Consider the following 12,282-nt stretch of genomic DNA (forward strand, 5'->3'; position numbering starts at 1 on the left):
AAAATCATAAAAATGTCATAGTATAGCATGTCATTTTAAGAATGATAAAAATGTCAGTATAGCATGTCGTTTTAAGAATCATAAAAATGTCATAGTATAGCATGTCGTTTTAAGAATGATAAAAATGTCATAGTATAGCATGTCATTTCAAAAATCATAAAAATGTCACAGTATAGCATGTCTTTTCAAAAATCATAAAAATGTCACAGTATAGCATGTCGTTTTAAGGATGATAAAAATGTCATAGTATAATGTCGTTTTAAGAATGATAAAAATGTCATAGTATAATGTTGTTCCAAAAATGATAAAAATGTCATAGTATAGCATGTCGTTTAGAAAATCATAAAAATGTCATAGTATAGCATGTCTTTTTAAAAATCATAAAAATGGCATAGTATAGCATGTCGTTTTAAGAATGATAAAAATGTCATAGTATAGTATGTCGTTTTAAAAATGATAAAAGTGTCATGTTGTTTTAAATATTGAAATTAACACATGAAACCAAACCATAAAGCATTGGCTTATTTTTCTCTTGAGGGCACGAAAACCAAAATAATGATCAAAATAGGCTCAAAGGCTCCTCAGAGGTGACTCCAGGGTTGGGTGATATTTCATTATGGTGTGCAGGTGACACCATTCACATTACATCACGTAGTTTCATTTATTGTTCACATCAAAAATATGAATTCATGCAGCTTTAAATAAAGGCATGTTAGCCAAAGTAATTTTATTCTATTTCACAGATGTCGTTAGAAGTTTTCTTTTTTCACTTGTGGTACTTCTTATGATGTCAGGAAAATAGCACGTTGTTTCTAATCTTACAGTTGATAAAGTATTACATGGCATACATTTACCCTTACTGCAGATAAACCTCACACTGCTCTGTCCACTGTGGAAATACCCCAAACTTTCCAGAAGTACTCACAGCTGTGGTGTCTTTTGTTGTCACCCATCACGCCGACACTGCGGTTTCAGGTTTGACACGCACCTGAACAAATGCTGGCCCCGTGTAGCCAAACCCCTGTCAACCTGTACAACAGTGCTTTCATTGCGAACCAACACCGAGTCCCAGCCTCGAGGCTCCAGCCATCGTGTGTTTGGATCTGCTCGGGCCTGGGAGACACACGCACACAAAGAGTGACATTTAGAGAGGCGGGTCAGCATCAGTCTCATGCAGATAAGTGAATCCCATTGTGGCTGATATAGAGAGCAAGCGTGAACACAGAATGGATAGCAGACACAGGGAAGAGCTGAGTGACATTGGCGCCACCAAGTCCGAGTCTTTTTAGTGTGCCAGCTCATTACAGCTCTAAACAATGCCCACACTGTCAGGCCCTGTTCTTAGCTGTTCTCCATTCTCTCCAGCCACTTATCACAGATATCATTTTCCAGGCAAGGTGACGTGAAATATACCCAAAAGCATCAACCAAATCTCCTGTGATTTCACACTCGAAGGCACACAAAGAAGGGACTCAGGTAGCGAGGGATGGAAAGAGCAAAAGAGCAGGAAAGAGAAAACGAACAATGGCTGTATTTGTTTTGTTTCTGTGTGCGTTTTGGCCAAGCTGGCATGCAAATGCCGTGTTACAAATGTAGATCCCAGTAGCATTGCGCTACAATGTGCCAAGGGGAGGCTGGGAGTTTGCCTTCGCAGGCCTGAGGGGAAGCGCACAGATTCGGTTGCTGTGGCAGCTGGAGCCACCAACACTCACGCTGTGTGCTGATCCTCAGATAGTGCCAGATGTAATTCCCAGAGGAATCCGTGCAGGCAGATGAAGACTCGCACACACCATGCAAAGTCAAACATGGTGGGGTGCATATGCACAGATGCACATGTGACACACACATTTATACACTGTATGTACACTCCTAATCTTACCACTAATGATATTAAGTATTAAGAAAACAGCAATTTATTCATGTTTACCAAACCGTTTGTTTTGCAAATTAGTATTTGCTAAATTTGCAAAACAAAGACCATCAGTGGCTGTTTTATGAAGCAGATTGTTCTTGGCTAAACGAGTTGGAAAAAAAGAAAAATGAATCCAGCCTATCGGAGACGTAAGCACCCTCAGTCTGAAATTGAAAGAGCAACGATAATTACCTAACTATGTAATTATATGTAAATGCCATAATTATATAGTGCAACTATAAACTTTGATGAAAATGAACATACATTTGCAAAGAGCAAGTAAGTGCCAGTCTATCATTTAAATGAAGAAAAATCATACTGACCCAGTAGAATAGTGCATTTATTCACTTCTTACATGTTACAAGTGTTACCAAGGTTAATGTTGTGTTAACTATGTATGGAGTTGTAGACTATATACAGCATACTTCTAAGACATGGGCTGCACTGAGTATTCGTTATGAGCGTGCTTTTAGTATGCTTAAACAGTACGTGAGATATTTTAGTCTGTCTGAAACCTTAGTATGAAATCAATAGTGTGTATTTCCGTTAAAATATTGCAGTATGCAATCACTTGACACTTTAAATATCCCAAGATGCAAAACGTAGACAACAGGCGTGATATATTTATTAAAGTTATTATTAAATTGCTGTCAGAGCTTGTTGTGGATAATTTGTTGCCCTCGAACCAAAAAATTGTCTGTGGTGTTGGTCAAGATTCAGTAAAACTTGCTTCCAATAAAACCAAAGAAAGTTCAGAGCACTCTGAAGAGAAACCAGGAGGCCGATCAGAAGTCCAATGCAAGAAGGTTTATTCTTTGTTCAGAGATGACTTACTTTGACTTAAACCCTTTTGCTCTTTGGGGAGCATAGGTCATTCATGAACTTCCTCCAGCTGGTTCGGTATTGGGCGATCTTCTCTGCTTCCTTTCCTTTTGAGTTCTGCCTCGACAGACCTTTTCCAGCTGTTTCTTGGTCTTTCCGGTTTTCTTTTCCCTTATGGGTTCCAGGTTAAGGCCTGTCTGGTCGTGTTGGAGGATGGTTTTCTCAAGGTGTGCCCGATCCAGCCCCATTTCCTGCATTTGACTTGGGTTTCAATTTGTTCGTGTTGTGTGGTTTGCCAGAGCTCTTGCTGCTAGCTCAGAGTTTGCGATGGTGTTAGGCCAGTAAATTCCCAGGATGTGTCGTAAGCATCTGTTCATGAATGTTTGGAGCTTGTTTGATGATGCTTTTGAAGTTCTCCATGCTTCCGCCCCATACAGTAAGACTGATTTAACGTTGGAGTTGACATCCAAATAAACCTATTTGAGTTGGTGGTCCTGACCAAGAACTGAATCCAAAAGGCTTGGGCACTAACTTTAATACCTGGTCTCTCTCTCTCTTTCTCTTGCTCACTCTCTCAAGTTTTTAACCAATTATATGTGTAGATATACTCTTATTTTTTCTAATTCATATACGTCACAACATCACTTCTATGTCAGTTGACCCCTGAAAGACCCCTGGAAACCCCCCTCAAACCGGTTAAAACTGGTTCGGCGAGTTGTTTATCTCAAAAATGTCGGCCTCAGCATTTTCGTATTCCCTTATCTTACCCCCTCCCTTCATGTATCTCCAGAACTGAGTTGGTATGTATGTTGCATGCGCTTGGACTGGCCTCGAGGTGTGTGTATTCCCCAGGCCTTGCATGTACTATTGTGTCTATTAGCCTGCCAGTGGGCCCTGGTCTCTGTTCTCGAAGCTGCCCCCTCCTTCTCCTGGCTTGCTTTTACTATAGGGGCTTCATTCTGCTATTATATTTGGATCTTGCTTGGCTTTTTCTTTTAAATTCACACATTGATAACATACTGATAATGCAGTAGTAATGTATTGAAGAATGATAGTACACATGATGGATATGAAGTGTATTTTATGCAATTACAGATGCAGCGATGGCTCTCATTTTTGGTTTTTCAACTGTGAATTTCACCACCCATCTAATTCTGAGTCACAGCTGAGTGGTCTATCACTGTCAGGTTAGCGTAAAGGGGCAGATTTTTCCTTTCCTTGGTGTTATGTCCTTCTGTTTGTTACATTCACCTGCAAGGAATCGGTACAAGTTACAGTGGTCCAGTAGATCTAAGTTGTGAACGGTATTTGGTAAAATTAATTGTCCTCTCTTAATCAATCTCACCAAGAGCTTCAGGAGTTTTGCTCTGATGATTATAACCCACAGTGACTGATTTTGTAGTGTGACAAACTTCAAAACAGTTTTTTTTAGATTTCTATTATGCAAAAAGTTGTGGTTAGCTTTGATAAGAGTGAAATTTAACTTGAAACATTTTAGTGCGGAAAGTTTGGTTTTGGTGACTGAATGTGGGCGGTTGGTGACTATTCCTGAAATAGCTTCTAGTCTGTGCAAACACCCAGAAAGCTTTGTCTCTTTAGTCTTATTTAAATGTTTTACTCAAGTTAGTTTTGAGTACTTCATTAGATATGGCTCAGTTTGAGAAAATGGAAATTGTTGATTGGATCTTGATTTGAAAAACTCCCAGGCAGCAATTCACAGCTCTGAAGTATGTGCTGTTTGAGAGGCGAGATGAAGACAAATAGACATCAGCATAATTCAAGGAAAGTGGTTTGCTGAGGTCAAGTTTTGATTTGATTTGAACATGGTTTATTAGAGTGCTCCTTGAAAAGTATATGGAGGGTAGCAGTTGATAAAATCAGGATTAAGGCTTCCGATTGGATGACTTTTTAAAATTCTAGCGATCACAAGTTTCCAAATTTCTTAAGGTACTTTTTAAAGCCCTCTTAAATACTCCAATCAGCATCGTTGAACTGAAGTGAATAGCATTGATTATCTTGTCACAATACAATGTTCTGCTGGGAAACCTTGGGTCCTGGATTTTATTTGGATGCCGCTTGACGCACTTCACCTTCTGAAAAACTATTGCAGATCAAGTACACCCTTTAATGGCAATGGTACTCCCCAGTGGCAGTGACTCCCCTAGCAGGAAAATGCACCATGCCACACCACAAAAACTGTTTAGGAAAAGAGATCAAGGTGTCAACCTGTCCTCTGAATTTCCCAAATCCCAATTTGATCAAGCATCCATGATAGATGTTGGTAACCCACAGGACTCAAGGAATCCATCTCTAACATCCTGGTGCCAGGCACCACAAGAGGTCCCATGTCAGTACCTCAACAGGTCTGATAAAAGATGGATCCAAGGAGGCCCCACTGTGGATAGGGGGTACTTCTGAGGTACCAGCACATCTCACAAATACTCATCAGGTTGGGATTTGGGGAATTTGGAGGACAGGGAGATGACTTGAGCTCTTGGAGTTCGTGGAGTGTTGTTGCCATGAGCCTCTTTAGATGCACCGAGATTCACCTAGAGTTGGAGCTAGAGTTTGTGACTCAAGCTGGACCCATTTTCAGGAAATTATAGGCCACACCGTCATATCTGACTATTGTGGTATTCTTTGTCTTTTGAATGACCTAAAAAAGTCTTGAGATGAGGGTATGCGCTTGTGACTCACATATGACAGGAAGCTTGATTTATTTCTGGGCACATTTCAGCGTCATCAGACCACTCACTGTTATCTATTATATGGAGTACACTGTCATTTCCGACAGCCTTTTGCATGTTTTCCTGTCTGTATCACAGTGTTCCCTTGTCAAAGCAGCCACCTGATGACTGTGGGTGGCCTTTCAGTGGTGGCGAAGGTGGTGTCATATGAAAAAGGAATGTGAGTACATTGTGCTTATCCGTGCAGTAGCTGAATGAGGCCCTGCTGTGATGTGTTTCAGGGTGACTCTTTGCGCACCAACATCCAGCTGGATTTCGGCGATGGGACGGCTGTTTCCTACTCCAACCTGAGCTGGACTGAGGAGGGGATCAAACACCTTTACAAGTCTGCTGGAATATTCCGTGTCACAGCTCTGGCAGAGAACACGCTGGGTTACGACACCACAACACTCTTCCTGCATGTCACATGTAAGTGCAAACACTTTTGATTTCCAATGCTTTTTAAGATAAGTTTATTTTGATGTTTTTTATTTATTAATTTGTTCTTTTTTGGGGAAATATTATCTTTTGTCCACTCACATTTATAATTTCCACAAAAGTCAGATGAGAGAAGAGTTGACAAGATTGTTAATACATTTGTCTGAGTCGTTGTCAGTTATTACCAGAGCTTATATCAATGAACTGAATGAGCAGTAGCTGGTGTAGAAGCATCTGCTTTGCCCTAGGTATTGCCTCTCAGGCTACATACAGGCTGCGGCTGCTCATCCTTACCAGACCTCCAGGAAGTGTACCAGGCTTTGAAACCAATTTTCATAATGGCCAAGCCACTTAACTACAGCTTCTGGGTCTGTCACATGATGTCACAGGGCCCTTAAAGACTTTTCCCATAGACTTACATTAGTAAAGAGACGCCTGTAAATCCGCTGATATTTTGTGCTTCATAACCCTTGCATAGGAATCGTTTGACGATCAGGATTTGATATATACGGTCTGATATCATTCTGAAAGCCTAGAAGAGAGATGGTTAATGAGAGACAAACATTGAACATAAAGGTCTAGTGTGTAGGATTTAGTGGCATCTAGTGGTAAAGTTGCAGATTGCAATCCAACTGAAACTTCTCCTGTGTGCCGAAAGTATAGGAGAACTACGGTGTGAAAACGTGAATGGCCCTATCTAGAGCCAGTGATTGGTTCGTCCATTCTGACCTATTGTAGAAACAGCAAGGTGGACTCTGCTAATCATGTAAATATATACACCTAATTAAGGTAACAAAATCACAATGGTTCTTATTTTCTGGTGAATATACACTTATGTAAACGGAGTTATGGATATTATATTATTTCTGCCAATATATGCCCCTAAGTCCTACACACTGTATTCATGCTTTCTTTTCGCAATCTACAACGATATGCATATAACATGCAACACTGTAGATCCATGCTAAACGCTTCTGAGGTGAACTGCACTGACCTATACATAGGATTATGTAATACAGCAGCTGTGATAAACACAAACAACTTTCGGGAGAAAGGTCACAACAGACTTGCTTATGCAAGGTTTTACTGTGGGCAGAGACTGAGAAGTAAGCCTGTAAGGCCGCTGCAACTAATTGCCAGTTATCTGAGGATGCAACACTAGAACAATGGCTTGTTTTAAAGTGGAGCAGATTTTACACAACAGCACACATAACAAATTATAGGATCGTCATGCTTTCCAGCTCTATTCAGATGGCAATAACAGAAACTTAAAATGATACACAATATCATTTAGAGTTTCCAAGGGATTTATACAAGCTCCTCTCAGTGTGTGTTAAATCCTCTTTTTGTCTTGTTAGTTGCTCTTTCATTGATTCGTTCAGTCCATATTAATTTAACCTTTTGCCATCCTGATGTGTCAGCCAGTATGTTCTGAATTTATACATTTTTTGACGGCAATAAATTTAGCTTGGGAAATGCCAAAAACTACTACAATGATTTCTCGGCGGAGCATATTTAATACCAAATGACTTCCTTTCCTTCTCTCATTCACACACACACACACACACACACACACACACACTGAGCATCTCAAAGTGGGGATAAAGATTAGTTCTGGTTAAAGAGGATGAGAGCTAACAGAAGCCTTGGCGAGACGAACACCCCAGACCGCAGCACTACACAAACCTTTCGTTGGAGTATTTCCACGAAAGTAGTGTATTACATCTGTCCACGGCGGGGAACTTCATCCCTGAGATTAGTGTAAAGCAACCTGGACCCCTGTCGGGTCCTATTAGGTTCTTAGTGGGGAGGTTTGCAGCATTATCCAGGAGATATCATGTCAAAAATACATGATGGCGTCAACATATTTTTAGTGTTAGACTTTTTTCACTATAGTTACAGAGCTACAAGGACCTTTAAGTGTAAGAGAATGTTTTGCTGTCACCACTTTATACTGTCAGACCTTGTCAGAAAATCATTTGATTGTCTGTCAAATTAAATTACTCTAGACAACTTTTTAGTGATCAGTTCCAGAGGGTGAGTTTGCTGTTTGGCAGACCCATAAATCAAAAGTGTTAGCAAAAATTGTCAGGATAGACTGTAATGTCTATCATGTCTACAAAAAGTGATGCCTACATATATATTACTAAACTGCAACAGGAAACAAGCTGTCAAAGAGAAATGGCACTGCCCAAGTGGAATTTTTTTGTTAACGTAATGATGGAATTTAAAGGAGCAGTGTGTAAGATTTAGGGGGATTTGGTTGAATCTAGTGGTGACGATTGCAGATTGCAACCAACTGAAACTTCTCCCAGTTGGAATTGTTCAGGAGGTTTTTTACAGGGAGCCAAATTATCTGCAGAGGTCTCCAACTCTCCAAAACAAACAGACCAGGTGATTAAAACAATTGAAAACACAGAATAAAGTAGTTTCAAATTACAAATCAGTGTTTCTCCAATGGTGTTTGGCTCGTGGCAGACAGGCCACTAGCCCAGCACTTGCTGATGTGTGCTCATTTTTTCTCTCCAATAACTTAAGATCCAGACGTTTAGGACGTTTTTACCGGTAGCTGAATTATCTCAGAGAACCCTTCCTCTATGAAAAAAACAGACCCAGTGATTTAAACCAATAAAAACACTGAATAAAGCTATTTCACATCCCAGGTGGGCTGTTAACTACAATGGCTGATGCAAAAATGCAAATAGCGCTATCTAAAGGCAGGGCTTAATTTGTCGGTTCTGGGCTACTGTGGAAGAGGACCTGCTCCGTATGTAGATATAAACGTCTCATAATTTTTTTAAGGTTAATATAGACAGAAAGAAAACATACATATTATATTATATTCCATTTCTGCCAATACATCAGTGGCGGCTGGTCAATAGAGGGCACTAGGGCACCGCCCCACCACTCTCCCCACATTTGAAAAGTAAAATAAAAATACTTTGCATAAAAAATGTTCAGATGAGCAAGATAAATATGATATAGTTAGTGAGTAACATGTATCATCTGCAATAAAAATGTAGATTAAAAATGTTCTACGTTGTCTAATGTTACTGATTGGTCATGTGTTTCCTCCCTGGGGCGCAAGAATCTTTGCCCATAGACTCTCGTAAGTTGTACATGCGCAGTTCGCTCCTCTTCAGTACAAGTGCTAGGAGCTGTTGGGGCACAGTTCTCCTGTGCCCAAAGCTGAATGCACTTGATTTACGTCCCATCCAGTAGCCAGTGGGATGGCGTCACAGCCGTCTGTCATAAAGTGCAGAGTGACAGGTATGAGTTTGAGTGAGAGTTGGCGACGGAGAACAAGATGGAGATGGAGAAAGCAAATACGGTGAAGTCTTTAAAAACAACACCATTTGAGAGGAGCACATTGCAGGAGAAGCTCAAAGTGAAAGAGCTTGGACCTGATCAGCCAGACATCACAATTACATGCTGTTTGGTTTGGTTTGAGTTGGGTATTTCTTTGTCCACTCTGAAGATCCATGAGCAGGACATCTCCTATGTTGTGAAGCCCACTGAGGCAAATTGTGATTTGCGATACCGGACAATATAGATAAAATTGAGTTGAATTCAATTCAATTTGCAAAACATTCTCTGACAACCATCTTTAAGTTGTTTTCCATTTTTTATCTGCTTGGAAAATGTCAAAAAAGAGTAAAATGCCCATTCTGCTAAAGAAAGATTATCATGTTCATGTTTTTCACTCGGCAACTCAACGCACGAAAGGGAAAGATCATGGCCACGGCCAGAATTGAAAAACTCAACAAAGACTTAAAGCACAAAAAGAGTGTGTGTAGCCTGGTTTCAGGCCTCTTAGTTACCCACATCTCATTTGTTCATATATTCCAGTGAACATACAGTGTACAATATATACATACTTTGCAGTGTAGTGATGGTAGGATGCAAAATAGCTGATTATCAATTTAACATAATGAAATGTGCATATATGTCTGGTTTTGTGGCCACTGATGGCTATTTGGAGAAACAATCGACTTTGGTGGAAATAAGTGTGTCAGCCTCATCTTTTTGAAGAGCTAGTTAGATAACTAGCATGAGAACGTATAGAAAAGGGCCGACAGTACTGGGGAGATGTCTGGATGAGATTGACATAGCCGTACAGGTTGTATTAAGTCAACTCAAAGAAATGGGAACTCTTCAATCCTAATGAATGCTATCATGGCTTCAGAGTCGACTGAAAATCATGTCAGTGTGACAGATTTTACATTTTCTTATGTACTTATTCTGTTCATTGTATAGGGTCTGAATCCTATTCCAGAATGCACTAGACGAGATGCAAGAACCGAGGGACAGGTCTGCACTTTATCACACAGACAAGCACAGTCACACTCACACCTTTGGACTATTTATCATTTAACCTGAGGTGCAGGTCTTTGGACCATGAGAAAAAACCTCAGCACACTAAACTGTCATGTAAACATGATGGTGTTTGGAATATTTCCCTCCATGAAACAAGCTTCACACCCGATGTACTTACTGATAGGATTTGTGATCTTGCCTTTCGGCTTTTTTTTTTAATTGAATGAAAAGCACACTCTCAAGAGTGCCTCATTAGAAGAAGCCAGGCATAATATGAGCTCCTCTGTGGTGTTTCTTTCTTAGGTCCAGTGGAGCATGTCCAGCTTCTCGCTCCCTTCGTGGTCATAAAGAACAAGGAGGTGAACATCACAGCAGTGGTCTTACCCAGCCACTCACGTACTGTGACTTACTTCTGGTGGCTAGGCAACAATACTGAGGTAATTCTCCTGGGACCAGTCTCAGTCATACACATTTCAGTCTTTCTGTGTGTTTCTGTGTTCTGTGCCTCCTTCTGCATGTTGTAACTGAAGTCCATACACTGTAAAAGCTTACCATTACCATCAAGTAATTACACCTGGTAAAACACCACCTTGACATGAAGACAGTATGTTCTACTGAAGTGCATTTATCTTTAAGGACATACACACAGCGAAGAACAGACCAGTGTGGGTATTCAACAAACATCTGTTATCTTGCCTTTGTCAGGATGTCTGAGGTTGCATCCAGTTTGCTTCAGTCAGTCCTTTGACATCACAACACTCTTTCAAGCTCATTTTTCTGATGACCTTATCATCAAGAACAAAGGTGCTTTAAAACAACAAGCAGGTGCCACTGTGGCTGCTGCCATGGGTTACTGCTACCCCTGACCCTACACTACCTTACACCACCACAAGCAGCTGCTTTCCACCTTCACCTGCATCCTCAACCTATCTTATACAACAGTACGTATGATATCTATTGATTTAGCACCTCACAAATGACGTTACCTACTTAATGTAAAGCTATGTAGGCTAGAAACATGGTGACATCATACCTTAACATAACTCAAAGTTCACCTGATTTCACACAGTTCTGAACACCTATCTCATGGGGAAAAGTCCTGTGTTGTTTGACCCATCCACCAACGACACCAGTATGGGTTATACTCAACTTACTGACTCATCATTACATGGTTTATATTTAAGTTTTGGTGCATTACTTTTGTTAAGTCAGGAGAACAGCTCACTGCAAATCTTTTCTTTGTGATGCTACAGGGACATTTAGGGGATTAGTCAGTGGGCTTCATCCTATTGTAACATAATTGTCCGTACATGTCTATATATTCATGGCAATCCAATTAATAGTTGTTGAGATATCTCAGTCTGGACCAAAGTGATGGACTGACAGACCGACACTGCCATCTCAATAGCTATACTGCTAGCATGTCTAAAAAGCTGTATTTTCAAATTTATTTCTTCCCTCATACTTATGGGAAACCCTAACTAATTTTGAAGTCAATCTACAGCCACAAGAATATCACACTGTTATTCCACCTCACTACTTTGTCATAAAAGATTAAAATTAATTGTAGAACTGGGGGAGAAAGTTGTCTCGCCTTTAAGGAAGGTAGTAACAGCACTGAATCTGCATCTGTGTAAAAGGGACATCCACCAGGACTGGACTGGTTTGACATTTTGATGACGAGTAATGTGGGCGACCCTCCATTAGGAGATTTAAAAAGCAGCCAGCAGCAGTTAGCAGCTAACTCAAAGAAGAAGAACAGTGGCTGAAAATATCTGCAAATCGCAGGACAATATTATCGTGAAATTCTTACCATCTGAGCAGGGGACGAGATCAACTGCCGTATGAGAGGGATGGTAAATGATTGTTACTGCCATGTTATTCCATCGTTATTGTTTACAAAGCGATGCCGACACATATGTTATACATCACACAAGAGATAGATGTTGTTACATGTCACACCTGTCATGCCTCTTTTGCTTCAGGAACTCTGGCATGCTATCTAAAATCACACACTGAGGCAGTATTATGCCTGAATTGTTTGTTTCTGTGTAAAAAAGCAAAGGT

The 12,282-nt window shown here is 40.4% G+C and overlaps 1 protein-coding gene and 1 long non-coding RNA gene across 3 annotated transcripts in view; one reads left to right on the forward strand and one right to left on the reverse strand.

Annotated features, from left to right (window-relative positions):
* The window catches only part of sorcs3a (sortilin related VPS10 domain containing receptor 3a), a 315,141-nt gene that overhangs the window by 277,879 nt on the left and 24,980 nt on the right, over positions 1-12,282 (forward strand). For both annotated transcript variants that reach the window (XM_050045235.1, XM_050045234.1), the window contains exons 19-20: positions 5,703-5,889; positions 10,519-10,652. In XM_050045235.1, coding sequence (XP_049901192.1) covers positions 5,703-5,889; positions 10,519-10,652 — 321 coding nt within the window. The remainder of the gene's footprint in view (positions 1-5,702; positions 5,890-10,518; positions 10,653-12,282) is intronic.
* Positions 1-12,282, reverse strand: part of LOC126390785 (uncharacterized) — an 80,137-nt gene that overhangs the window by 3,719 nt on the left and 64,136 nt on the right. The window contains exon 3 of the long non-coding RNA XR_007569992.1: positions 926-1,113. This is a non-coding gene — a long non-coding RNA (uncharacterized LOC126390785). The remainder of the gene's footprint in view (positions 1-925; positions 1,114-12,282) is intronic.

The sequence above is a fragment of the Epinephelus moara genome, chromosome 5 (genome assembly GCF_006386435.1).
Source record: "Epinephelus moara isolate mb chromosome 5, YSFRI_EMoa_1.0, whole genome shotgun sequence".
NCBI classification, from domain to species: domain Eukaryota; kingdom Metazoa; phylum Chordata; class Actinopteri; order Perciformes; family Serranidae; genus Epinephelus; species Epinephelus moara.